This window comes from Tauraco erythrolophus, chromosome 4 (genome assembly GCF_009769465.1).
Source record: "Tauraco erythrolophus isolate bTauEry1 chromosome 4, bTauEry1.pri, whole genome shotgun sequence".
NCBI classification, from domain to species: domain Eukaryota; kingdom Metazoa; phylum Chordata; class Aves; order Musophagiformes; family Musophagidae; genus Tauraco; species Tauraco erythrolophus.
Genome location: NC_141468.1, coordinates 87,621,590 through 87,649,567, shown reverse-complemented (window position 1 = coordinate 87,649,567; position 27,978 = coordinate 87,621,590). Strand labels below are relative to the sequence as shown.

The 27,978-nt window shown below is 52.9% G+C and overlaps 1 protein-coding gene across 1 annotated transcript in view; it reads right to left on the bottom strand.

Annotated features, from left to right (window-relative positions):
* Positions 1 to 832: 832 nt before the first annotated feature.
* Positions 833 to 27,978, bottom strand: part of CECR2 (CECR2 histone acetyl-lysine reader) — a 92,852-nt gene continuing 65,706 nt past the window's right edge. The window contains exons 3-19 of the mRNA XM_086610683.1: positions 23,644 to 23,827; positions 22,612 to 22,751; positions 22,042 to 22,146; positions 21,412 to 21,461; positions 19,097 to 19,266; positions 18,267 to 18,344; positions 13,344 to 13,500; positions 9,485 to 9,614; positions 9,155 to 9,192; positions 8,972 to 9,063; positions 8,555 to 8,681; positions 6,858 to 7,291; positions 6,115 to 6,243; positions 5,191 to 6,007; positions 2,101 to 3,508; positions 1,147 to 1,252; positions 833 to 870 (exon numbers count right to left, since the gene is read on the bottom strand). Coding sequence (XP_086466809.1) covers positions 865 to 870; positions 1,147 to 1,252; positions 2,101 to 3,508; positions 5,191 to 6,007; positions 6,115 to 6,243; positions 6,858 to 7,291; positions 8,555 to 8,681; positions 8,972 to 9,063; positions 9,155 to 9,192; positions 9,485 to 9,614; positions 13,344 to 13,500; positions 18,267 to 18,344; positions 19,097 to 19,266; positions 21,412 to 21,461; positions 22,042 to 22,146; positions 22,612 to 22,751; positions 23,644 to 23,827 — 4,171 coding nt within the window. The 3' untranslated portion in view covers positions 833 to 864. The remainder of the gene's footprint in view (positions 871 to 1,146; positions 1,253 to 2,100; positions 3,509 to 5,190; positions 6,008 to 6,114; positions 6,244 to 6,857; positions 7,292 to 8,554; positions 8,682 to 8,971; positions 9,064 to 9,154; positions 9,193 to 9,484; positions 9,615 to 13,343; positions 13,501 to 18,266; positions 18,345 to 19,096; positions 19,267 to 21,411; positions 21,462 to 22,041; positions 22,147 to 22,611; positions 22,752 to 23,643; positions 23,828 to 27,978) is intronic.

Here is a 27,978-nt window from a genome sequence, read left to right as displayed (position 1 = left end):
GAGTGTCCTGTCCTGGTTTCAGTTCCTGGTCCTGGTTTCCTTGTTTCCCCATGATGACAGGAGCTGGAAGTGCACTCAGGCCCTGGATCCAGAGAGGTGGAGACAGGGGTGAGGGGGGAAGGAGGAAGAAGACAAGAGAAAGAGGAGGACACGTTACGCTCCTGAGCAACTCCTGCTATTAAGTCAACGAACTATCGGGTTGTGTCTCGGTTGTAGAGGACAGGAAGGAGGACAGCAAGTCATCCATCACACATGCCTTCACCTCTCCCCATTCCCCCTCAAACCCTCACCCTATCCTGAAAGATTTCAGTGTGATATGATTGTAAACAGTTAAGGATTCCTCCAGTGCTAAGCCCACTACGAGCTGGGCCCACCACCTCCCCCATTATGTACAATACATTCACCAACAACAGAAATTTATTTAAAAAGGCAACAGGTTAAATTCTGTAAACTGGATCCAGCTCCAAAACACACACGTTAATACTACGAGTAAAATTCCATCATCATCCTCTTCCACCCTGAAAAATATACCTGAGTTTAGCAGTCAATGAAAGTTTCCGCCCCCACCCCCGCCCTCCCCACCCAAAAAAAAAATAAAAATCCCTCAAACCCTGAACGAGACGCAGTCTCCGGTCACGGAAAGCCACTAGTTTGCGATACTCGCCCTGCGGTGGCGAGCCAGCTGCCCGGCTGGCTGGGCCCAGCACCGTTTCCAACACAAAAGCCGTTGCGGCACCGTGTTCCATGGACCCAGGAAGCTACACGCTGCTCGGGCGAGGGGATGGGGGGAGGAAGGCCTGCCCTTCCTCCCCCTTGTCCAAATCATGCGTGGCTTTCGTCTTCGTGAGGTCCTTCCTTCCTTGACTAGCTCTGGAAGAGGAAGAACAAGAGTTGGAGGCTTTAACTGGCAGCTTTAGAAAGGAAGAACCTCGCGATTGCATGCAACCAGTTCCAAGCTAGCACTACCGGTCGCCTAGGTTATGTTTTATGGTCAGCTAAGACTACGGACACATCCCCAACTCCTCTGTGGAGCAGTGGTTCCCAGCTTCCTCCAGCGCTTCCCACTCTCATCCAACACTTCACTCCTTTAACCGGTGGGAAGAGAAAAGCTCGCGTCTCAACTCTGCTCTCTCAAGCAGCTCTTACTTGATCCAGAGGCAACGCTGACGGTTTTTGCGGCGTCAGATCTTCCCGGGACATGGTTGCTGTAGGCATCTTCGGGAAGGGAACTTGAGCCTGATGCATTTGCATGCTGGAGCCAGGTTGAATGGAGAGAGTTTTAGCACGCGAACGTCACGAGCAAATCCCACCTACTCGGTTGAACGCACACGTACGTCATCCGCATACAAGCATGCATCTCGTGTGGTCTTTCTGGCTTCCCCCAAAGCACAAACATCGGTCCATCCCACCACCCAACGTCTCAGCTGTAAGCCAAGCCCCCTGAACACTAGAGGGACTGTCACGATGGGACTGTAACAAAATAGTAGCAGTTGATGTACATTTATAAAATCCCAACAGGGAATTTTTGGATTAGCAGAATTTTCCACTCGGGAATAAAATGTGACACGCACAATCTCAGTGAGATGTAATTTTCCATGAGGTAAATTAGAGACAGAGAAGAAAGGCAAAGCAAGAGGAGGGGAAAAAGGGGGCAACGTTCAAGTAAAGGAGTTCATACCAAGAGGCTAACTCCCACTTTAGTCAGCTACTCTGCCTCACTACGAGAAAGACGCCACAAAATTCTTGCCAAGAAAATGGCAAGAACCCGTTTGGTTAAGGGATGCGCAACCCTGGGCGACACGTGAACAAAACACCGCCAGATAAAACGAAGCACTGGTGTGGGGAGGGATGGGACAGGCTAACAGGTCTCCATGACCTGACAAGTATTGCTACTTGTCTTAAGGAGCTGCAACGAGGCTCTCTCTCCGGTCTGAGAGACCTCTTAACTCCGAGGGTCTAAGAGCCACCTGTTAGCCTTTCAACTTCACTCGCCATCTCCTCTGACTTCGAGCCATATCCTTTCAAGGATACCCAACACTGATCACCACCCCGGCATCAGCCCCCTCCCACCTCCCCTTCTCGCAGAAAACACCATCTTACCCCGAAGGTCTATACAAGTCCTGGGGTGGCCCCCCCATGCCACCTCCACTGCCTCTCTGCTCCATCAGCAGGGCCTGGAAGTGACCTACGTTCTCCTCCCGGCAGCGATACAGAGGTCCCTCCTGGGAGAGGCCGTTGGCCTGGCTGGAGGCTGGATGATGGGACAGGTGAGCATTCATGGGTGATCCATACGTCCTGGGCTGGAAATGGCCGGTGGGATGCCGGGATGCATAAGGAGAGCCAGTCTGTAGCATGACCCCGTGGTGAGGGAAAGCTGACGGGCTGAATCCCATTCCCGAAGCCAGATGGGGTGGAGGTGCTCCGTAGAGGAACTCCCCCGCTGCCACCGAGCTTTGCCTCTTGGTGGCCGCGTTGTGGTTGTCCAAATCAAGGAACTCTTTGGGACTCTCCGGCCTTTCCTGGGACTCCTCGGACTTCTCACCTTCTGGCCCCAGATCCTGCCCGTCACTGGGAGAAACCTCTTTGGCACTCGCTCCGTCCACGCGGTTGGGAGAGGCCAGAGCGGCACTCAGCGCCTCGCAGCCCGGCAAGCCGCCGGCGGTCCCCCGCTCCGGGAAAGGGGGTCTGGCCAGGGGCGGGTGGGCAGTGGGGTGCCCGCTGGGGCTGGCCTGGGGGTGGAGGGGCCGCTGCCAGTCCGAGTAGCCCTGTGGACAGGCGTAGTAGGGCGGTCGCTGGTAGTGGTGGTAGGAAGGTTGAGGCTGCGGCTGGTAGGGGTAGGGCATGCCCTGGGGGGGCCGGTAGCGGGGGAAGACGCCGGGGTGGGCGCCGCTTGGCTGGAAACCCCGCGGGGGAAAATGCTGGGGGTGGGAGGCAGGAGGAGGGGGCTTCCCCCCCATCATGGGGCCGAACCCCTGAAGACCCGGGTTGATGTGGTACCGCCCAGCTGAATTGGGGTATTCCAGACCGGGCATGTAGAGAGGGTGGAACTGGTTGGGGGTGGCCCCCATAGAGCCAGCGTCCACACCGGGGAGGCCAGTGCCCTGCCCCATGCAAGGCATGGCCGCTTCGGGCAGAGCCTTCCCACCGCCGCAGAGGGGCTTCTCCAGCAAGTTGGCGGCTAGTCCTTTCCCCTCGGCACCGGCCGCCGGCCCCTCGCTGGCCGCCCCGTTCTCGGGTAGGGGAGCCCCTCTCTCGGAGGTGGGCACCAGGTCCCTCAGGCAGCCCGGGCCGCCGGAGTAGCCGCTCTCCACCGGCCACGCGCCCTTGCCTTGTCCTGCCTTTGGGTCAGCCTTGGTGGTGGAGCCATCCCCCTCCCCGTCCGGGGGCAAGGCGCGCCGGGCACACTCCATGGGCAGCGGGGGCTTGGGATGAGGTAGGAGTTTGGCGTAGGCTCCGTCGGGAACGCCGATGCACTGAGCCTTCTCGTCCACGCTGGCTGGTGGCTCCACTGGAAAGAGAGAGGGGTAAAAAGTCACACATCGGTCTGGTTTTGGAGATCAGCCCTCCTCACCTGACACACACACAGGCTTGTTCGTGTTCACCCCAAGCACACGTGCCAAAGACTAGCTCCTGCCAGCTCAACCGGATCTACCAAAGCAGCCTCTCGGCACCACCTTCGGCTGCTGACCCAAAGGTGCTGGGCAGCTCTGCCAGATGAGTCCCCAACATCTGGATGGAGAACGCACCCGCTTACTGAACTGTGCCAAAGGAAGAGGAAAAGGAGTGACTTTCTAAAGCCATGAAGGTCCTGCCATTGAAGGCTTCCAAGTACACACTTCAAAGCCTACAATATCCTGTCCCCTACTCAAACCTCTCTGCAGAACTGCTGTCGGAGCATGGCACTGGGACAACTGCCCTTCTGTGGGGCTGCTGCAGCCTCCCTCCCACACCCATCGCACGGTCTTCCCTTCAGAGACCTTTAGCGATTCTGAAGTGCCTTTTGGCAAAGGTGGGTGACCTCCGGTAGCTGCTTCTTTTGAAAGAGCTCTTTTAATAACTACTCATGAGGTCGCACCTCCCTTGGAACGACGGCGCACGTGGACCGAACTCAAGACACAGGCACGCTGTCGTTCGCGAGCCACCGATAAGTCACACCTCCACCGGAGCAACATGGCACGCGTGGGCTGGCTCCGACACGTGGGTGTGCAGAGGGTGCCTGACGGGGAGGCAGAGCTGGGAAATTCCGCAGTGGCGTTGGTGTGACAGCGAGACAAGAAGCCAGGGTGACAGCAGCCTTCTGGTGCCCCAACCCCACTTGGCCACAGCTTGGGCAGAAGCACCACCGCACGCCGAGACGCTGCGGCGCCGATCGCAGCCGTATTTTAACCGACTGTGATTTGGAGATGTGGCTGCTCTGCCCTGCACGCACTCAAGTGTCCTCCCCCGCTCCCTGTTCTACATCCACTACCTTTAAACGATGACTTTTAAGCAATGCCACACAAGGAAAGAGTTTCCTCTTACTGCAAGACACACGAGGGATTGATAAAAGATGCAAGAGTTTTGATCTCTAGTTTACCAGCTAGAATTAATGAAAAAAAAATATTTTTTTTTTTGATCTCTGGGGTTTTTTTGATCTCTACTTCAGGTTTGTTTTATTTTTTTAAGGGTTTTTTCTTTTTGATCTCTACTTTACCAGCTAAAACAAATTAAATCCAACTAGAAACTTGTGATGGCACACACGACACACTGCCATCCCACCTGAGCCGACACGGCTGGTCAGGGGTTTTCGGGCAGTCCCGTTGCGTGAAGGTCTCGAGATGTCGAGAGCTCATGAGGCACACGTGTGTTTCAGAGGAGCAGCTGTACTGCCATATACTCAACGGAGTATATTTAAACCATTTATTCACACAACATCTTCTTTCCTTACCTAACTCCCTGCAGATCCCGTTTTTATATTAACTCCAAGAGAGCTGTAGAAGCATCACAGCCTACGCTTTGCATCTGCACCCTACGGCAAACCGATAACTTGCTGGTATAGCTGGGACAGAGGGGACCTCTGGCAGGTGACAGTGAAACAAAACGACCTTAGAAAAACGTAAGTGATGGCTGGAGCAGAACATATATCCCGATTTAGACTTAAAACCCAAAGACACGAGCGTGTGTCCCGCAACCATTTAATCCAGGCGTTACCTTGGTTGCTCTCCGGCTCCACGGTCTGAGCGGTGGGATCCTGCGAGCTGCCGTTCCCCGCGACGGGCTTCGGCAGCGGCACGCCGGAGGCGGCGTGAGCCAGCTGGGGAAAGGGGCCGGGGAGGTGCGGCGGCGGCGGCTGGCGAGGGTGGTAAGGCACGCCCGGCGGGCACACGCGGGAGGACAGCTGCTGCATGGCGATCATCTCCGGGCTGTCCATCATGGACTCCCCACCCTGGCACCCTCTGGGAACCTGAGGCGGTGCCCCGAACAGAGCGGCCGGCGGCTGCGGCATCCTCTGGCCGGCGGCTTTCCCCGGCGCTCTGACGTACCCCGCGGGAGGCACCCCGGGAGGGAGGAAATTGGATTGCTCGGTCCACTGGCCAGCAGGCAGTGGTGGCCTCATGGCCCGGGGGTCCATCATATGGCCCAGGGCACGGGGCTGGAGAGGGGGTCCCGGCCCTACGGGTGCCTTCTCCTCCGGTGCCACGGTGCCCTGGGTGGTGGGGCCGTGGCTGCCGTTCCACAGCGCCGGCTGCGCGCGGCTCAGGTACTTGTAGGGGCGGTACATGTGCCCGGGGGGCTCCTCCGAGCCCTCTGGCGCTCTGACGGGGGGCCCGTTGTGCCTCGGGGGGAGGAAGCCCTGCTGGAACTGGGCGGGAGGGTAGATGGCGTCGGGCAGGGGGCCGCTGGCACGCCCCAGCTGCAGGGTGCCCGGCTGGGGGCCGAGGCTGGCGACGTGGGTCGGTCCTGCGCATGCCTGCTTCTCCGGGGCGGGCAGCCGGTGCCCGCGGTGCTCGCTCAGTCCCATGGCCGACTGGGGAAGACGGGGAAAGAGAGAGAGAGACGGGGTGGGTGTTGGTGAGGGTCGTCACGCGGCGAGGATGCTGGGGCGCGGGATCCCCCGGCTGCGGCGTTGCTTACCTGCACGGCAAAGTGCTGGTGCTGCTGGACCGGGTCTCCAGGATGGGGCTCTGGCACTCGCGGCGAGCCGTACAGTTTGGTGGGATCTGATCCACGCAGGGGGCCAAACGTTCCCGGCACGGCTGGTCTCTGGGGGATGGGGAGGGAGAAAGAAAGAAAACCATTTGTGAAGTGCAGAAAAGCAGCGGAGCTGCCGCAGGTGAGGGGAAGCCGAGGCTGAAGGAACCATGGAGATGAGCAGACAGGCTTTTTGGAGACACCATGAAAAACCTGTAGTCTCTTTCCTACTAGGTGAGGCGGTTCTCCTGCCAAAGCCACTCTCGTACATCCCAGCCACGTGTCCCTGCACTCGGGTCACGGTAAGCTCACGTGCCACCCAACTACTTTGGAGCGAGTGAGAAGATGGGAGGGGGCAGTGGTTGACTCCAAGGAGAGGAGCAGACCACAGGAGCCCGTGAGCAGGGCAGTGGGAGAACGTGCTGGACTGCCTTCAAAATACTCATGGCCTCCACCTGTCCTACTGTCTCCCACTATTTGCATCACAAGAACCACTCTAGAAATTTTGCCTGATCTCTAGCTATAAGAGTGAGGGGTAGTCAGGATCTCAGAGGAGCAGCTGATACACCACAGGACATCACCTGTGGGAAAGGATGGAGGCATGGTAGGGATTTCGCAGGAGAGCTTCATTCCTCTTTACCTCCCCTCCCTCCACAGGCCTGATGGGAGAAGAACCTGCTCCTTACCATCTGGCCGGGATGGGGCACAGGGCTGGGCATGCCGCCGTACTGCAGAGAGCGAGGGAAACCTCGCCCGTTGGAAGGGCCCACTTCTCGAGGAGGCTGCATTGGGTTGCCACTTGGATCCTCTGCAGAGGACGAGGAGAAGGAGGAGGAAGAGGAAGAGGAGGAAGAACCCGGAGCCCTGGAAGTAGCTCGATATGGTGGAGGTTTTCCTCCGTTTTCCAGGCGTTGCTGCCTCTTGCCTGGTCCCTCTGGGTCTCGTGACCGAGTCCAAACATTGCCTGTGCTGGAGCGACCAGTCCGCCGGCTCCTCTTCTCCCGCCTCCCGTCTTCTCTGATCCAAAATTCCTCGTCCGTGTCTCCGTCTTCCCCAGGGAAGTGCTTCATCATTGCTCGGTGGAAACATCTCTCCAAGTTGTAAGCCATCTTGGTATACTCTGCAGTCAAAAAAAACCCAAGAACATCAGGAACGGAGCCTTACGGAGAGAAACAATTAAGCATCGTCAGACTTGACCCATCAGATAAATCGTCTCCCCTCCACAAAGTTTCTTTGAGGAAGACTTTGGTTTCTAACTGGCCGCATCGGGTTTACGTTCTTCAACTCGACAAGCAACGCAGCACCAGATTTGTTCAGTGACCCCACCAGAGGACGGGCACGTGGGCACGACGAAGCGCCGTTAGCGGCACGGCTTGAGCAGCCGAAAGGTGAACGTCCAGCAACGCTCTTGGGTTACAGTCAGAGGTTTCTCTTGGACTCGTTCACATCTCCGCTGCAGACAGAGGAAAATCAGCAAATCCACGTACAGCTTCTAAAGCGTTTGCTGACCCTGACACGAAAGCTATTGCCAATACCAGTGTCCCCAGTGTTCTGCTCAGAGGGGCTCCTCCTTTTCATTGGAGCAGATAGGAAGGAAAAGGCATGTGAGAGGTGTTAATGACAAGGGCTTGAAGCAACTGACTTTGCAGTTGTTTCCACTAAGCTAACCCAGCAGTTCCTCGGGAAACAGAGCTCTCCCAGTGGCAGTGCTGGAATGCTTTTACTTGGGGCCTGTGACACCAAGCCAGGTAGCTCTCTTGTCCCTTTCAAGGTGGTGCCAGCGAGACACAGTCTGTAGCGATGACCCACCATATGGGCACTGATTTCTTACTTAAGTAACAGGCAGGATTTTAATTGGCATGGCAATTAAACCCAGGGTTTCCTGTTTGCAGACTCATGTTGTTCGTTCAACAGCCAAGGAATCTAAAAACTACGTTTTCCACCCAAAGGACTACAAGCCTGATTCATTCCTCCCTTTTCTGTGGTACTCAGCAAACAGCGGGAGCTCACCAGACTCCGACGCTTTTCAAAGTCCGTGTTAGCTATTACGAGAGAAAAGGGCACACAGACACACACAAGCACACGAAGGAACAAGCTCAGAAAGAAACAGACTTTCTTCTCTTTGTACGTTCTGCCTTCACCATCTACCAACATGGGAGTCTCTTAGTATGGCATGTCCAAATTCAGCATGACCACATCGCACTAAAAACCTCCCTAAAACCCCAGGCCTTATTACTCAGGAGCTCCTACTCTTTCGTCCAGCCTCCCAAAAGTACTCTGAAAGAGAACAAGCACAAATCAAGCACTGGTGAGTGGGGAGAGATCACTGCTTGCTTTGACTGAGCACTGCGAATACATGAACTTAGCATCTTACTGCTCTTACCACTGCCTTCACCGTTGTACTTAAGACAGTTCCTGAACATCGTCTTCATATCGCCCACAAATTCTTCCTTGGTGCAGTACTGACCTCCGTTCAACTTCTTCTCCATGCTAGAGATGTCCATGGGGGCCTGAAACGCAAGAAAACCTCCCTTCAGCTACAGCCAGCACAGTGGGGCTCACAACGCTGCACGGCCAGCTCCCTCGCAGAGAGAGGATGAGGAGTGGAGGCTGCTCTCCCGAGGCACAGCCTCTCGTCTTTGGTTTCCTTGACTTGTAAGGCCAGGAGGGACAGCTGGAGTCATGAGGTTTGACCGCGAGGGTAACCCAGCCCACAAAACTTCAAAACGCTTCCAAAAAACTTCCACCCGTGTCAACGAAGCGCATCTGTCACGCTGACCGGACCACGCTCCCTCCGTACCTTAATGATCTGGTAGTAGTTGGGAGCGTACGATTCATCGACGGGCTCCAAGAAGGGCCAGGAGTCCTTGTGAGCCTTTACCACATCTAGAACTGGCAGGAACAAAGGAAAGGAGTACGGTTACGCACAGGCATTCGGGGAAGCATTCCACGCCGAGGGCAAAGCCGGGGCAGGAGGACTAACCTTTGTACATGGCTGTGAACTCATCGTCCAGTTCGAAGCTGTAACGGGAAGCGTGACAGTGAATTGTGCAGGCTGAGGACACACAAGACACCCTCTCGTACCTCATCTTCCCTTCCACCCCACACAGTGCCACAATGCTGACTTATAGGTCTCATCCCAAACACTCCCCTGGTGTGGACCAAATCCAGATGTTTCTCATTTTACCCCTCGCTGTCCTTCAACCTCACTTCTCCCTCCTCATTCCTGTGAACGACCACACTCCTCTCCTCCCCGTACTCGCTAGATAAGCTTCAACAGATCCACATGCTGCATGCCCGGCTGCAAACTCACAGATCCTTGGTCCTTCGCTCTTCCCTGGTAGGGGAACTGGGATCCAAGTGGGAAAGCTCAGGGGGAAGCTCCTTCCCCTGTGCCAGCAGCCAAGCCCGCTCTTCACGAAGCTTCCTCCTCCTGGCTCGTTCTGCGGTGGGGTGGGGAGAGAGGTGAAAAAACATTCAGTGCTCCTCGTCAACAGTATTTTGTATGGAAAATGAAGGGAGCTCCTGCAACTCTCAAGAACTCTGTGAAGTGTTCTTGTTCTTTCAGGAAAAGCAGTGACAGCACAGGAGCAGAGGAGGTGAGAAGACAGCGCACCATCAACACGTCTCTTCATTTCCCCTTGGCTTTACTATCATCGATTTTGAAGTATTACCGTGATACAGATGCTCCCCCAGGGAGCTTCCAGACAAATTCCTGACCACGGTGTGGGACAAAGAGAGAAGTTCAACGCCCAGATCTAGGCATAGATCAGCACTATGGAAAGAGCTGGCTTGTCAAGTTACCATCCTTCAGATGCATCACCTCAGCCAGGTGAAAAGGCAGCGGGTTTTCCACTGAAGTGGATGAAGAGCAGTGCCGAGGGAAGGGTGAAGCTGGGTGGCAATAAGTAACTGGGGTCATTAATATCCTCCACCACCGTGGCTAGCTTTGGGAAGATCATTCAGGCAGGCCTTCGCAGCCAGAGCGAGCAAGCTGCCACACAGGAGGACCACTGGGACAGCTTTGCTTTAAGAGGTGAGAGGCAGGAAGAAGCAACGCTGGTAATATAACCTGTGGTTTGCAACCAGACAGCTGGCTAACAGATTGCTTCATAATAGAAACTTTATGGGCTCTTATGAACCTCATTTCCTTTTTCTTATAGGAAATCTGAATTCATTTGACTTGGTAAACACCTGCGGTTGTACCAACTTTCTGCTGGAGCAGAATTCCGTGAAAGTACAGCTCAAGGAGATATGTCATAGGAGTAACATCCCAGAAAACAGTCTACATCAAGGAACATCCAAAGTGAAAGAAAGATGGAGGGTGACTTGGCTAATAGCCTCTGACAGAGATTCTATCTCTGGAAAATGCCAAAATTTCAAGAAGTACCAGCTCTGGTGGAAGAGTATTAATTTACTCTCCTGCTGCGTCAGTCAAAAAAAGGCCTTGGATAGGGGTTGAGGGTACAAGAAAACTAGGAATAGCTACAATGTGAGTATTTCCAGGGAAGTCTACGGCCAAGTATGTAAAAGGCTGATAAAAGGAAGTCCAAATTTCTGCTTAGAAGACTCTCGTTAGCGCTGAAGTTGGGAGGACAGGACTTGCATCTAAGATGTCCTACGGAATCTATCAGCATCTTTTATAACATTCAGTGATGAGAAGTCCAGCATCAAACTGCAGTTGGAACTCCATCCAAGCACAGTTCCGTATTGCATGCTTCTTCTGTAAAACCAGCGTCACTTAGACATCCATAATAACGTCACTGAAGCGAGAAAGGGAAGAAAAACACGCGGTGATGATTTGGGCAGCAAAAGGAAATTTAGAAAATTAGAAATCCATCGCCACCTGCTGAGAATCTGACTTGGTAAACTGACGGGACTCAGGGAGTGCTACCCTGGTACCAGAGCGGAGCTCGCTCAGGACGAATGGCAGTGATTAATCCAGCATGTTAAAGATCACAGGGAAAGCTCATTGTTGTGCTGTTGGCACGGGTTGAGTCCTACCCACCAGCTCTCCAAAGCCAACCCATGCCCTAAAACGTACCTCAAAGAGCTAGAAAGCCACATGTGTGAGAGGCAATATTGGAGCAGCAGCTGGGAAAAGAACTGGGAAACTCTAACCTGCTGTTGTGGTAGAAGTCTAGAGAGCTGCTAAAATTCATAAATTCAGGGAAGTACGGATGGGCGCAGCGGGAGGCTTGTTACCCGGGGCGTGCGCAGGAGTTGAGGGAAGTGAAATCCCAGACTGGAAACAGGAAGGTGATCTAAAACCAGGCATAGAGTACAAAACCGAGAAGCAGGTGAAGTGCTGATGAAGTTCATCAGAGAGCAGATATTTCACCCTGTGTTTCATATCACCCCTCTACAGAAGACCTTATGAAATGGATGTTAAATCCCAAATGGACTGCAAAATACAAGAAAACGTTTGTTACCTAAAAATCTCTGTCGATGGACGTCCGGTTTTAACAAGTATGAACCAAGCAAAACCAATTACTTCATTTTCAAATCACTTTCTGTCCATCATAAGAACTGTGACGAGAGTCAATGCCGATGGACGGTGTGCTTGGCAATACGGAAAGATGGTTGAGAAGCCAAAGTTTTACCTGGATAGCTGCTGTTTCTAGAGATGAAAAATACTGGAGCGATTTAACTGAACGAGCCAGCCATTTAAATAGCCTTCCCAAACAGCTTTTGCACCAGCTTAGTAGGAGACTTCTCCCAACTTAGCCTAGACTGACCAGGGACAAGTTTAAACTCAACTGAAAGAAACTGCACAAACCAACATAAAAGCATCTCTGCCAAGAAAAGCACGAACGTAGGCTAAATTGGCATAAGAGTTTGCTGCCCAAACCCGTGCCAGTTCCTTTGGGTGGCTCTGGTGCCTTTGCATCAGACGACGCAGTGATCTCATTTACCCAGAAAAGGACACGGCTTGTACCAAAACAAGAGCTTTTTGCAGGCACATTTACCTTTGCGGTTCTTCTGGAACTTCAAGATCTAGTTTGTCTTTGGATGGAGAATTAAAGCACAGAGAATATGCGGTTTGCCAAGGTGAAATAAGTCTTCGTGGCAGCTATGGAAGCTGGATGATTCCATTTAAAGCACTGGATCAGCTAGGACTGGTAACCAGGAATACACGAAGGCCAAGCAAGTAATTGGATTTTCTAAAGGTTAGAAAGGTAAGCAGGTAAAAGGAACTATTCTTAGATAACATCTGGCCTGCTACCAAACATCTGGCAGCAGACTGTTTCATCTCGGAAAGTTTACGAGGTTTGCACGAAGGCAATCTTTTTTCCTTTTCTGATTCTTTATCCGCTTAAGGATTCACGATACTGATACTGCCACGTTACCACCACCGTTTTCTGAAGATGTTCAGCCTTTCCCTGGAACTGCAACGGCCCAGCCACGGGTACTGTGGCGAAAGCAACGGATAAAGGGACCTCCGTAATGGAGGCTGACAGAGAGAAGGTGGTCAGATACGAGCCTGCTCTTAAGACACCAGTGTCTACGTGTGCACGAACATCTGCTGTCTGTGCCTTGGTCTGATGCATTAAACTCAACACGCTCTTTCTCGCAGAACGGCTAAAATCAGCATTTAATTCAAAACCCCCCAAAAAACCACCTGAAGTTTCCACCTCTGTTGCTCTGTTTTAGCCTGGTCCCCTCATCTTTAGTTCTCCAATTGACAAGGCCAGCACCAATATAAAAATACTACTCTTGCTACTCCCATGTTGTCTCCCTCTCTTTCTCCTCAAATCCTTCTTTCATCATGCATCGGCCCAAAAAGACGGAACGTTGTTCAGCCAGAGCAAAGCCAGCGGATCCTGCACACAGGGCGATCCGTGAGGAGGCAAGTAGGGATGCAGAAGAGAACCGAGGAACAACACGAATAGCAGGGGAAAAAAAGTACAGTTGGGGGAAGAGAGAAAATAAGCATGATTTGAGGAAGATGACACCGTTGAAGGACGCACTAGAGAACAGCCACCAACACCGAGGGAGATAGACAAAGGAAAAGAAGCTATGGTCAGACCAATTTATCTGAGGTAAGGGCAAGAAAAGATATTCCCGTTAGCGGGTCTGGCAGGGGAGGAACACACACGGCACATCTTCAGCCAAGATCTCAGCCTTGGCTTTGAAAGCTTCCACCTCTGCTTCACACCAGCCGCACGTACCTTCTACTGCTTTGACCTTCTCCTCCATCTCTCTCTTCCTCTCCTCCTTTAGCAGCTGTTCCTGCTCCCTCTTCTGCACCGCTATAAGGATTTGACGCTCCTCCTCTTCCTCTCGGCGCCTCTGCTTCTCCATCGAACTCAGCACGTTCGGGTTTACCTGTGACAAAACGGTGCACCAAAAACTGTAACGCATGGGCTTTCTGAAGCCTGAGCAGAGGCAGGTTTACTTTGAGCAAGTATTAAAATATACCTACAATGAATGGCTGGGGGGGAGAAAAAGGGAAAAAAAAAAAAGAATTTGTGCACATGACTTCTCAGATGGAAAGCAACACGTAAAGGAACGTTATTGTCAAGCGATGAAATCCTACTGATGCAGCGAAAAAGGAAGGAGAAGCGATGGGTTAGACAAGCTGCCGCTCCGCCGAGGACGCACCGCACGTATTTCCCTTCTGGGCAAAGGATTCAGGCTGTCGGCACCCCCACATAACACCTCTGCCCCTTCCAGTTAGCCCAGTCCCGAGCTGCCAGCGTGAGTAGAAAGGACTACTCTGCTCCAAAACAGAGTGTTTCGGATAGGAAAAGAGACTGGTACAGCCTTGCATCAAGGCATCATCCAGAGCATTTTCCTTTCCTGTTCAAAATAAGGGTTTCCCTCTGTGCTGATCTCTCCTGAACTAGCTCTCGCTTGTTTGTTTGGACAGCTTTCCTGCTGGGTCCCCCAACCAGTTTTTCTCATTCAAGGACACCTGGCTCTTTATTGCCCCACTTCCTCGCCTCCCCGCTGCCAGCAGGCTGCGAGGCTGTGTTTGATCCTACTTCGACTCCAGGCTTCCCAGACCGGGGATCGCCTGCTCCTATTTCTCCAGTAAAGTGCCAGGTATGGACACGGCAGCGCGCAATCACCTTTATTAACATCATTTAATTATAAGACAAACGAATCAGTCACCCACCAGCCACTCTCACCTCTTCGACTTCTGCAAGACCAAGGTACGCGTGCCTTATCAGCAGGGAACATCGACCCGAAAAGAACAACGTGCATTTCTCCACCTTCGTTTTCAGGGAACAACCAGCAACCACCACTTAGGCACAAGGCATTTCCTGAGGATTAGCAATCAGCTGGGGTCCCTTGGCTGCTGCTCAGACCATCAACTTCTCCAGGCCCATTATTAATCCCCGGAAAAAATCTGGCACCATGATTACTATTTTGTCCTTGTTTCATTGCCGAGAAGTGGAACCTCGGGGTGTTTTGATAAATGCCTAGAAATGTCATCTGGTTTCACCGTACGTTCGTTCCCCTCTGCCTCCCCTTCCCCTACACAGCACTGCCCTACAACCCCCCTCTGCAGCATTCCATGGACAAGCATTTTGTATTATCTCCCTGTCTCCAGCAGCAAAAATGTATGAAGAGAATTACGATTCAACCACCCAACAGCCAAAGAGAAGTGTCCAAGAGAGGGTGGTGGGACTCTTGATGACATTAAGACCATATTTAGCATCTAGGGACAGACTGGACAGCAAAAACCACGTATTCTGTGCTGATCCTTTTTAGGCAAACCCCAAAGCACGATCTCACCATGAGGCAACTCTGCCCGTGTTCTTTTCCCTTCTAGATCTTTGCCAAATATTTGTACTTCACTCTTCTACCGCCTTGCTAGGGAAACCATTCTCTTGAGGCCACGTGCCTTTATGTTAGCCAGCTTCTCACATTCAGTCTAAAGTCAACTTCTCGTCTCCTCATTCCATCCAACTATTCCTAGTTAAGCTCTTCTGGGCAAACAAAAATCCTCCTCTTCTTCAGCCACATTCCAGCCTTTATGGGCTTCCTCAGACACTTACACAAAACTCCTGCATTTCTGTAATTAGGTTAAATGTTTCCTTGTAAAGCAATCCTTCCAGCTTCCTCATCATTCCAGTTGTCTGTCTCAGATATTTCCTCCGACTGATCAATATTCAAACACCAGGATGTCCAGGACTAAAACTGCTACGCCAAGTACAAGAGGTCAAGAAGCTCCAGAACCAGGTTCTACATTTCCGTTTTTCAGTCTTTTCATATCCCTTTCTCAGCTGCCCCACAATCCTATTTTCTGCTCATGCACTGCAAACATCTTCCCTTCAGGCCTGATTCCCATCAGCGAGTTTTCCTCTAACTTTCTTGACTAATCTTTAAATGGCAATAGGAACCAAAACAGGTGGGTTCTGCAACAATTAGGAAGAGGTGAGTAGGAACCAGCCACCTGAATTTGGCACATCAGGTTATTTTATTGAGGATGTGACCATCAGCCTTTAGATTCTCCAGCCAGTAGATCTAAGCCAGCCTGACTTGCCACACTAATTTCTTCAACTGTTGGTGCACAGGTCAGACTTCCTTTTCCCTGGATTCACACAGCTTCCACCACTCATGTCCTATGGAAGCATGAACATAACATCCAAAGCCATGGTGCTCACACCAGGACCTCTCCAAACCTACAGGATGCCTTCAGCACCCGATACTGTAATGGCACAACACAGAATCTGTAGCACGTTACAGATCGACCCACCACAAACATGACATCCACAAAGCAACGGGACAATTTTAGGCAAAGGAGAGAACATCATCCTAGCAGATCTAGGAGAAGAAAAGGGAAAAGCAGAAACTCCAAACACAGTGTAGTGAGCACCAAGCAATGCAGCAGATGCCTGCGACCACTCCGTTTGCTCCCGGCAGCGCTCACAGGGCAGTGACAATGCTGGCACAGGCTCTTGGAGACACTTCAGATCCAGAAATAAGCTTGATTTTCAGAGGGACCTACTGCCTGATGTCCCACTTAAGTGCACTGGAGTTGAGAATGCTCGACTCAGGGTTAAAAAGAGTAAGCAAACAAAACCAAGTAAACTACTAGATGTTCTGGGAAGCAGATGCTTATTGGAACGATAAAACCAAGAACCCAACAGAAGTTAAACTTCCTTCCTGAACGAAAAGGTGGCAAAGGGACGTTGCTCCAGCTTCCTCCCCACTTGGGAGGGTAAAACCCACCCCTCGCATCTGCGACCGTGGCATCTCCGTCTCCTTCCCTCCGCCAGAGAGCACTCCAGGACACAACATCGCTGCCTTCCCCCCTTCCCTGGGATCCCAAAAGGGCCAAACTTCTGCCTTTTGCTTCGCTCACCAAACAGTGGGGATCAGCCCTCGGGGGCAGAGGGCCAGGAGGTGCGGGTGCCCCGGTGGCCGGCCCCTCGCCCTCCAAACCTTCCCCGCTCCGGTTTCCGCAGCGCTGCCCTAATGAGGGTGCTGCTCGGGCAGCTCTTTAATGAGGAGCTAATCTGAACCACCTGTTGAGAAATCCCCCGCAGGATTAGGAGCCTACGGAGCACTCCTATCTCGGAGAGAAGCGGAATCCAGCTCGCAGAGCCAGGAGGAAGGGGGTCACCCCTGCACCGGGCGAGGTCTTCTCCCCAGGACTCGCCTGCTGCCCACCCCGCGCGCTCGGCAAAGGAGCTGTCGGACATGCTGGCACCTTCCCTGGCTCCCGCGCCGCAGGGACTGCTGCTGCGTCCCGCTGGGCAGCCAGCGCGGGCGTCCCCACCCTGGCGGGTGCCGGGAGGGCCCCTCGCTGGCTGGAAACGTTTCACTGGCCCACAGGCAGCAATTAACAGCCCTCTGCCGCCGCGGACCTGGAGCACCTGCGGTACTGATTAGCATCAGTCAGGCTCCATGTGTTTCCCACTCCCCTCCTCCTCTGGGATTTCGGCTGCCTGGGAACAAACACGTGCCCCCGCGCTTCCTGCACGGTGGGCTTTGCGGAGAGCAATTCTGGCCCCAAACTGACCATCGCTGGGGTCTTATTTTCCTCCCAACAGGCAGCACAATGAGAGGTTCTTCCTTCCTTTTATTTATCTATTCTAAGTGATTATAGTTATTGCAGGGAACCGTACTTTCTCCTTTGTTTTGCGGGAACTCCTGACCCCGGCTCACGTGGAATATTCCCTGCAGCTTCATTTCCCAGGGTCTGACAAAACACCAGGTAACTACGTTTTCGTTACACCTACAGCGAGAGATGATGCCACAGCCTGATGGAGTCGAGCCGATTCCTTCCTCCAAAGCGGATCCCGTGTTGCCTGACCGATCGCTTTGGGTCGTGGTTGCCCGTTCAAAGACCTCCCCCCGTCTCCTCCGCACCGTGCCCCTGGCTGTGCCAACGCGCTGCGTGGCGAACTGGATGGGAAAGCTGATCTACGTTAAAAATAACCCCGACCAAAGAAAAAGGTTATATTTAACTCCGGCCGTCTTCCCAGGTCCGCTTCACTGCACGGACCCGCGAGCGGCAGCGCTCTTACGCCGACGGGCTGGAGAGGAGGTGAGGGTGGAGAGAGCCGTTCCGGCCGGCGAGGCTGCAGTTTGATGAGCATTTCTTTAAGCAGCCGAAATCGTGGCTGCCGTCTCCAGCTGACCCTCTCCTGGCTCAGCTCCGTGCTGCATCGCTCGCTCTCCTCTCCCTCGGCACTACCTCCACCCCTCATGTGTTTGCGGCCTCACGTTTTCCCCTTGGCTGAATTTCTGTCGTTTCCCTTTGTAAGCCGGTTCTTCTCGCCCTCTCATCCTTCTTCGACTTCTCTTTGAACCGCCTCGAATGTGCCAGCGCTTTCATTGAAGTGGAATTCCCCAGGCTGAGCCCAGATTTCCATACGCAGCTGCACGGGAGGCTGCGGCGAGGCCGGTTACCTCCGCGATCCGGAGGGCAGCACCTCCCTGCTCGCCGTGGAACCCCCCCCGGAGTGGCAGCCTGCCTCTGACGGGCATCACCACCCATCTCTCTTTCAGCACGAGCACTTTCAAACGACTCCTTCCCACTGAATAGCGATGCTGAGGTTTATTTTTTTTTTTTCCCCCAGGAGGCATCTGCTCTCGCCTCCCTCCGTCGTCCTCCCCCTCGCACCCCCCCTCACCTCCTGCTTGATTGGTTTGATGGGCTGATGGTCAGACATCCACCTGGGAGAAAACTCTGTCCTCTGCAGACGCTTCTCCTGAAACAGGGTTGAGAATTGAGGTAAGGAAAAAGAGAGTGGAGGAAATTAGGGCACATCGGTGATAGCGGCAGGAGAAACTCTGGGGGCTAGAAGTGGCCATGAAATCCCTATCAGCTTTGCAAGGGTAGCGGGCAAGCAAACTGAACTCAATCCAAGAACATCACGCCGGCTGCAGAGCCCCTTTTGCAAAGCCATCTCGCCGAAGGACCCCATTCCAAACCTGTCCCACCTGAAAACGTTCAGGTGGCTGACGGACAATACCCCTCGGAGTTTTGGGGCTCTGACATTCCAGCTCAGGCGGACTTGGGTAGGACAGCGAAAGCAGCCGCTGCCCCTTCCGCAGAGCCAGCTGAGGAACGGCAGGAAAAGCGGAATCGGAGGCAGTTTGCGGAGAAGAGCTGAGGCTGTAAATCGCAGCGGTTCCGAAGCAGACAGAGATTCCCTGCTAGCAGAAAAGGGACCCAGAAGACAGCTGAAGACAGTCACCCCTTCAGCCATCCGACCTACGCTGCCGTGCAATCATGAACCAGACCTTTCATTATTGACTCTAGCCCTGCCACTCCGTGGGGGAGAGTCTTCCTCCCCGCATACAAAGCCCAACAGTCCCCACGTCCACACCACTCGCAGGCTGGAGCAGGGGGGGCAGGACGGGGTGACAGGCTGTTGGGTTTAGCTCTCCTTCAATCAGCAAATCTCCATGCTCTTGGAAGCGGACAAAGAGAGGTAAACAGGATGTCATGTCTCCTCACCTTCTGCGCAATCATGTTGCAGATCTCCGGCAGGAAGTCTTCACTCAAGAGTTTGTAGAGCTGCCGCTCTCTAAGGGAAGTCCTCTCTCTGAAGCTCTCCGTGACCTGCCTCCACTCCTCTTCCGTCTGACACAGCAGCCACCATGTCCCACGGCCAGGCCCTTGGGACCCTTCAACGACATGAAAGGATGTTATCTCCACAGCAGTTAGGACTAACAACTTTTCTTTATCCCTACTCCTCTCCTAGGGACTCAGGAAGAGCAAAAGATACTTCCAATGGCCACTGTCACGAGAAACGTGCTCTTCACTATAGACCCAAAGCTCTCTTGACCCACCAGAAGCGCGGTTGCCTCCCCCAACGGCACGGAGAGCGATGCCAAGACACAGAGGAAGTACCCAGGTGAAGAAGTAACGGTGGCACTCTGCAACACCTGGGCAGCGTAACAGCGCTGTAGCACGCCTCCGTTCCCAGTACGACGGACCAGGGAAAAGGATTCGAGTTGTTTCTCGCAATGGAGGCTGTCAGCCAGAGCAGGACATAAGGTAATGCAAATGTCTGAGTTAGTCTGGCAGCAGAATAAAAACCAGTGAAAATTAACGTTATTTGAAATAAGCCAATTTTTTTTTTTTTTCTTTTTTAAGCAGTGCAAACCTTCGCTGCAGTGAATAAAACCTTCCGTTCTCCCCAAATGAAACATTTTGTTTGCAGGCACTTGAAAGAACAGAAGAGGAAGTGAAGGATGGGCTTCATGGGGCTGCCAGATGAGGGGGAAGTTCCAAAAGTTCATGTCCCATCCCTGCTCATTCCAGAGTGGGATCTGAAGCAGATCTCCCACTGCTCTGAAGCATGTCCCAACTACCAAGACACTCTGAGCAGTTCCGCCTTGTGTGAAACATTTGAATATTAATTGCAAAGGAAGGACCTCTCTCCCGTGGTGGTTGGAACACCCACCTGGAGAAGGAGAATGTGGTTCCCGCTCCACAAATGTTTACGCAGAGCAGAGAAACCTCATGGGTTGTCATTTGCATGCTTTCTCCCCAGGGCGCTCTCTAAGCAAAAAAAAAAAGTTTTGGCCCCATTTTGAGGGAGGGGGAAGGTGTTGGTTCAAACCCCTTCAAGGCTGAGAGGTTCTCAGCTCCCTCTAGACTTTTCTGGAGCTAACCACCGGCTACTGGAAAGAAAGCAACGGTCACCACACCCCCATAGCAGATGTCACACAGCTTCTCACCACCTTTTCAAGCAAACTAACTATGAAAAAATAGAAAGAAGCAAAAAACAGAGCCCTTTGTGGATTTGAGCTGCCAGTGGCTCCCAGCACATGAGCTAGTGGGTTGCCCCAGTAAGACTGGAGAGTTGCAGCCTCCTTCCAGCCACCCAACCTCTGTTGGAAACCTCTGTGCAGCAGTAGCGGCACAGCACAAGCATGTGCTAGCCCTGGGTCATGGGAGCTATGGGCGACTCGTTTCAAAAGCAACCAGGACTACGACACTGCTTTGTGCCACCAGAGGATTACTCCGTGGCTGAAGTGACACAATTTGCTGGAAGACAACGATCTGATAAAACTCCCGGTGCCTCACGCGCTTCGCTCCGGCTCTGCCGCCCAGCTCCCGACCAGCCGTCGGGAAATCTGAAGACAAAAGGGTGAAGGGAAGGAGGCACAGCAAAGACAATGCCACCCTTGCCTTTTATTGAGGAGTGGGCCGAGCCCCTGGGTTACGTGGAAGCCAATGGGTCCCCATCTATGACAAATGAGTCCTCAGCCCCCTTGGACCTAACATCGTTTACGTTGCCAACTCACTGCTTCTGCTCGCCTTGTTAACCCTTAGGTGGGTACCTCCAGGTCATTGTTCATCGAGTTCAGCCACCCAGTGGCCATCGGGAAGGAGAGGCGAGGACAACCAAAAAGGTTCTTCCTTTCCTATCTTGGCATCACTGACCCCACTCTCTTCCCAGTCTGAAAAAATGCATCCAGTACAAAGAGGAGCTTGTGTCCACCTCGTCTCCCGGGGACCAGGGGCCATTCCCAACCCATTCCCATCAACTTCAGTGAGCAGGTGGGCGCCCAAGGACTAGCATCACCCAGTACGTTACATTTCTTGATCCCAAACTAATCCATGCAAAGACAGGGAGCTCGCAGGTGCCCAGGCTCCCAGCTGCAAGGCAGTCTGGAATGCCAACCCCTCCTTCCAAACTCAGCCCCAGTCATCAGCAGAAAGACTCCCCCTTTCCTGAGAAAGGCACCTCTCTGGGCTTTGATAATTTAAGAGCCCTGTTAGCCGATCGTATCGACCCTGACCTCGCAAAATCTCTTTACCGTTTCTTATCTGAGTCTCACGGATTAGCAAGTTCTCTTCTGCCTTCTCCCTACCGAAAAAGAAAGAGGAGGAGTGATACAATAAATACATGACTTCACATCACTGAAATGCAGCTGCTTCGGAGGAGAAAGGGGGACGCAGCCATTATTCAACGTACAGCAAAACCGTGAAAAAAACAGCGTGCAGAACACACGCTTGACATACGTATTCACGTATATATTTGTCAGAGCTCCATAAAACTTTAAGAAGTGAAGGGTGAAGGCTGGAGTTTGGCGAAGACAGGGAAAGCATCCCAAAATCTATACCGACTCAAGTGGCCAGGATTTTGGCTTCCAGTGCTACGCAGCGAAAGCGTTCTTTATCAGGAGCATATCCCCCAGCACTGCACGGGGAGGTTGGAAGAGTGATACCCACTGCTTCACCAAACTTGGCTTCCAGCTCAGGTCAGAATTTCCTTTGGAGAGTGATCAAAGCACCCTTCAAGTCTGAGCTTGCTTCACTTCAGAGATGCACCGAAACGATGGCTGCGTGGTACGCACATACTTATTGGGGGAACCCCAGAAGTACGTTATACTTCCCTCTGGGAACATCCGCGTTCTACGCCTATTGCAGGAACGACCTTTCCATACCTCAGCAAATTTTCTTCCAGCAGTTTTTTCCGCTTTGGGGGTCGCCCTCGTCTCTTGCCCGTTTTCCCAGGAACGTTCGGGGTGTTGGCCTGCCCCCCGCATCCCCTGCGGAACGGCAAAACCACCATGAAATATCCGCCGAGCGAGGGAACGGTGGAGGCCAGCGGGACGGGAGACGGGCAGGGAAATGGGAGCAGCTGCTAGGAACCCAACCGAAGGAGGCATTAAATCAGAGCGGCGATGAGACAGGGAAGGGAGGAGAGGAGGGATTCCCACTCGCCGGCAGCCAGATCTGGGAGCCGCCGGCACGGTGCGGGGCAGACGGGGAGGAATGCGGTGGGGCAGGCGGCACGGCTCCCACGGCAGGCTCTCCCGGTGCCACAAAGGCTGCGGGCTGGCTCCCACACAATGGGCGACGTGGGGTGGCTGGCGGTCTGCTTGGCAACTCCGGTCTCGCCCCGCGCGGCCATGGCTCTATCCCAGGCCGCCCCCCGCCGCCCCCCGGCACGACAGCAGTCAGACGGAGCCCATTCCAGCCGGGCTGCGCCCGGACACAGCGGGCACCGTTACCTGTCTGGAGCCAGCTCTCCGTTGGGTTTCCCCTGCACCGGGTCCTCCTTGTACATCCGCGTGCCGTAGAAGTACCAGTACAGGGCGCCGCTGCTGTCCTCGCCCAGCGGCTCCACGCGGAGGCTGTCGGCGTCCAAGCCCTGCGCCCGCCGGGAGCCCCCCGCCAGACGGTGACAAGTTGAAAAGCGGCCACGTTGTCACACCGAAGGCGCTGACACCCCTCCGCCAACACCTCCCTCCCTCCTCCCCTCCCGCCGCGCCGCAGCGGCGGTGCAGCTGCTGCGCCGGGTGAGCTGGGAAAACGGTACTCCGGGGGGGAAGGCGACGTTTCGCTCTCCGGCCGGGGAGGGCTTTAGATTGGCATCTCTAATTTGAACGGCCTCTCTCGTTTTTAACATCTCATCTCTGCTGCTCCTGACAGCGAAGGTCTAATTAGTGCTGGTGACAGTCACGCACAGCCCGGAGAAGCTCCCTCCCCCCCCTTCCCCGCCACCACCCTTCCCCCAGCGTCCCCACTACGCTTCAGCCCAGTCTTTTCATCTCGCACCATCCCTCAAGCCAGGCAGTCCCAGCTCTCCCAGCCCTGCCATTGCAGTTGGAGCATCTCCAAATTGACTCTTCATCGGCTCGATGAAGCAAATTTATGTCACGACTCCCGTGTTATGAATTTGTCTGCACAGGACAAGGGCCCCCAAGAGCAGCCCCGTGCCCTTGCAAGGCAGGGGAGGAGATGGGGAACTGTTGACCCACTGCACTGCCACCGAGTACCTGGTCTTAAAGTACACTTAGTAGCAGCAACCTCTCTCTTTCTAGGAAGATGCTCCATCCCTGGAAGCGTTCAAGGCCAGGTTGGATGAGGCGCTGAGCAACCTGGTGTAGTAGAGGGTGTCCCTACCCATGGCACGGGGGTTGGAACTGGATGATCTTTGAGGTCCCTTCCAACCCAAACCATTCTGCGATTCTATAAGATTCACTGATCTGGCCCAGCTGCCACAGCTGCACCATTTCCCCTTTCCCAGGTCCCCAAAGCACCTTGAGGAGGTCAAAGACGTCATCTGCATCGAGGCGGTAGTCACAGAGGCGGTGGAGGATCTCGACCCGGGTGCGCAGGGGCAGCTCCTGGAAGGTGGACTCCCGCAGGGGGTTGGGTTTCCCTTCCTCCAGCTCCCAGCGATAGTTGATGATGTCCTCCAGGTAGCTGTGAAACGTCTCGGATCTGACCAAGGAAACAGAAGTCCCACACACTCGCTCTAGTTCACCGTGCCAGAAACACCCGGTGCGACTGAGCAACTCGAACTAGCACAACATGGAGAGAGCTGACACTTGAAGGAAAACCATGCCCTAGGACAGCTCCGGTTAGCCGCAGCTCCGGAACTCAGGTTTCCAAAACACAGCAATCTCACGGCAGCACCGCGGGACCCCACGTTATACACACACAGCTTACGGGACGCTGCGTTCCTCCTATTTCTTCCCAACCTGAAAGAACAAGCCAAACACGATCTCACCTCAGTCCCGTCCTCTTTCTGTCCCAATGGGTAGTGTCTTGTGCGGGCACTGACATTGACCTTTTACTAAACCAGGATTCAACAAAGCAAACGAGTCCAATCCCCTTCTGCCTCTCCTCGTTTAATGTAGAGACCTTCTTCTTCAGCTTTCCATTCGCTCCTCACACCTGCCATTGCCAAGTCCTGCTCCTCTCTCTGCCTTTTATGTAGATTTCCATGCCTTGGTTCAGTGGCTTATAGAATCATAGAATCATCTGGTTGGAAGAGACTCTCGAGATCATCGAGTCCAACCATTCACCCTGCGCTGTCAGGGTCCCCAAACCATGTTCCTCAACACCAAATCCACACGGTTTTTAAACACCTCCAGGGATGGGGTCTCCACCACCTCCCTGGGCAGCCTGTTCCAATACTTCACAACCCTCTCTGGAAAGAAATTTTTCCTGATATCCAACCTAAATTTCCCCTGGCGTAACTTGAGGCCATTCCCTCTTGTCCTGTCATTCATAACATGGGAGAAGAGACCGACCCCCATCTCCCTACAAAACTTTCTGTAGGCTTGAAACTTTCTGTAGCCGATCTCCTCTGCCACCACCACCTCCTCCCCACTCTGCTGTCAAGTGCTTCCCTTATTGCTGCTGTGACCCCCCATTCTCCTCTCCCCACCGCTCCCAAAGATGCTGCTGCTTTCACTTTCTGCCCATTCCTTTACCAGCAGCTCTGGTGGGACATCGGCACAGCCCGGTTCAAGCACGTGGCTTGGGCCCTGCCCCACAACAAGGCTCATTCCCAACGTGAATTTACCTCCCAAATGGGGTTCAGCCCAGAGGACTCTCTTCTCTCTAGTCTGCCAGATGGTTAAACCAAACATCCCAGCTCTTCTCAAACACTGCTGCCATAACAGTCTTTTTCATTTGCTAGCTGGACCACGCCGAGTGCCCCTTTCGTTGCCAGCAGTTCAACATCGAGCCCAAGGAAACGCGCATTTCTTACCCTCATCTGGCATGGAGGGTAAATGTCCCCACCTGACACATTAGACTGCTGATGGAGCTTAAGGCTAAAAGAACTCCTGTCTATATTTCAAGGAGACTTAAGTCCTTATTCTGACTGCTGAAAATTTCAGGGGAGGGAATGAAAGAGGGCTGGTGAGGCCATGTATCCCTAAACACAAAACTTTCTCAAGATCTGGCCGAATCATTTTGAGTCTTGAGCCTTGCCAGGCTCTCTCAGCCTGCTGGAGTCGTGTACCCTCAGCACAGCAAAGGGGGACCCCCCCCCCCACACTCCACGCCCCAGCCATTCCTGCACACACGGGAAGTCCATATGCCGGCAAGAACACCACTGGGTACACATTCCCACCAGCTCTCAAAAAGGCAGCTCAACTTGATAGGTTTTTGGCACCAACGGATTACTCTATATGATTAATGGAACCGTGCCAACGCTACAGAATTGCATTTGCCTGAGAAATTGCTAACGACTACAAAAGCTATTATTTTTGAACAAAGAGATGGAGGAGCACGATCCAACTGGAACAAGACCATTAAAAAAGTCAAGGAGAAGTCAGCTATTAGACGGAGGGCTTCGCGCGTTTGGTAAAGACCAACCTTCTTCGCAAAGACCGTGACTAGATGATGGCTGCAAGAACGAAGGAACAGATGCCACATGATTCCTTAAGCCATGTCCACCTGGCAGTGTTCCCCTTCCTCCTCGAGTGGAGAGAAGTTGATGCTACCACCCCGCAGATCACTCCCCACCCACCTGCTGCTTTCTGACGTCAAACGCAAGCTGACCTCCCAGAGAGAACTCCTCTCACCGGATGAGTGTGACCAGCCCTCCGGTTATATTTAATGACAGATGATTGGATGTACCTGGACCTGGTGCTTTCTGCAGCCTAGAGTTTGCTCTTTTGTGCCCGACGCAAGCAGAGCATCGGTATTTCCAAGTGTCATCGTTTTGCCCCGCTAATATCAGCAATGGAACAAACGCAACGCCAAACAGTCCCTTGCACTCAGAGCTCAGCCGACACGACAAAGCAGGGCTGGTTTAGGAAGTGGCTTCCGTGCTGTCTAATTTTAGGGCCCAAAACTACAGCAAAGATCCTTTTTTTAAAAATGAAATATTCAGTGCGGAGTACACCTACCTGAAGCAGCTGTGCATTCCCCCCTCATGTACCTCAAGACCCGCTCCAGCTTCCAGCAAGGACATCAACTTGGCAAAAAGAGGGATTTTCTAGACTTTTTAAGAGTGCTGTTTGATCACACATAGCTTAAATGCTAGATATTTACTGAAGCCATTGGATTAAAATGAAAAAAAGAAAGACAGATTTGGCTCCAGCTTTCGGAACAGAAACAGTGACGAGAACGACTTTTCCTGAAAGCAGGAAAGCAACACCTGTATTTGGATGCTTAGTCCATCGCAGAAGGGGAACGACGAAGCTCTCGGAGAGCATCTGAGTTTCAGTTGCTCAAGTTCAGTTGCTTAACTCTGTCAGAGCTCAAGACAGAAGATTATTTCATCAGATCTGATAGAGAAGCTCTGGCTATTTCCAATAAAATTGACTGGAAAAACACTTTCCCTACGATTGTGAAAAATTAGTGGGTGACATGGGATGCCAGGAAGAAGCAACAAAAGTAACAGGGTGTTATCTGCTCCTATGTTTCTGGCTACGGTTTCTTCTACCAAAATAAAAGGGAAAAGCACGGATCAGACAGATACACTTCTACCACTTGCATGAGTTCATGTATCCCACTGCACCATTTCGTCTGCTCTCAAAGAAAACTGATCCAGGAAGCCCCCCAATTCCAGAAGACCATCTGAAATCTTTGCCTATGTAACTCTCATTCCCCCTGGGGACCGACTCTGTTGACTTAAACAATTTGGTTTGAGTTTGACTTTCACGTAAGTGGCCAAGACTGGAAACTTCCGCCGTCCACCCAGTGCTCGACACATTACAAGCTCTGTTCTCCAGAGCGCTTTGAGTTCCTACCCCCATCAATTTTCAAAGGCGGCTACTGTGCATTTGTCGCTTTGAATAAGGACAGAAATGAGAACCAGAGATGGGAACCAGATGTCTCAAGGCATTCCCAGTCACTCCCAATCTTACCCAACTTATATCCTCCCTCTTCATGGGGGCCAGCCTCTGCCATCCAGACAGATGTGGGGTGCTCGTCTTCAACCTGTCTGCCACACCTGCAGTTAGTCTCACTTAGCCCATCCTTATTAAATTTCCCTTTGGAAAAGGTTTCTGAAACAGCCCCTCTGGCTTGGAGAAGAAAATCTGCAGGGAGCGCAGCAATCTGCGAGAACTCTGCCCTTGGGGTTCTTCCTTGTGCAAAGCAGAAACGCTCGGGACTAACTGTTCAGCATTATCCATAAAATTCAAAACCAAGAATCAGACAGACAGGGTCCAGGAGTGGAATGACCTGGATGCAGTCTGTCAAATACCCTTTTTTCAAGCTCACAAATAGGACACTGATACACCTGAGGGTTTGGCAAATCCTGTGGAGTCTCCGCTGCAGCTGAGAACCTCCAAAAATCCTTTTGTAGGTGGGAAAAAGGCAGGAATGGGATTGCTGAGATGAGGCGACAGATATAGCGCTTCTCCTGAGGTTCTCAGCGTCACTGAGACTTGTAACACTGGACCAAGGGAGGCAATGTTAAGTCAGGAAAGTCCTTTCTCTACAAACCAAAGTATTCCCAAAGAGGACGGACTGGCACGTGGACACATTCGTCATCAGGGCTTGTATCCAAAGGAAAATCTACCCTTCCCTGAAAATAAACTCGGGCTTCTAGAAACAATGCATAAAAAAAGCATGAGACCACAGGCCACAATGATTGTCACCATATCTCAACCACTTCTGCCACC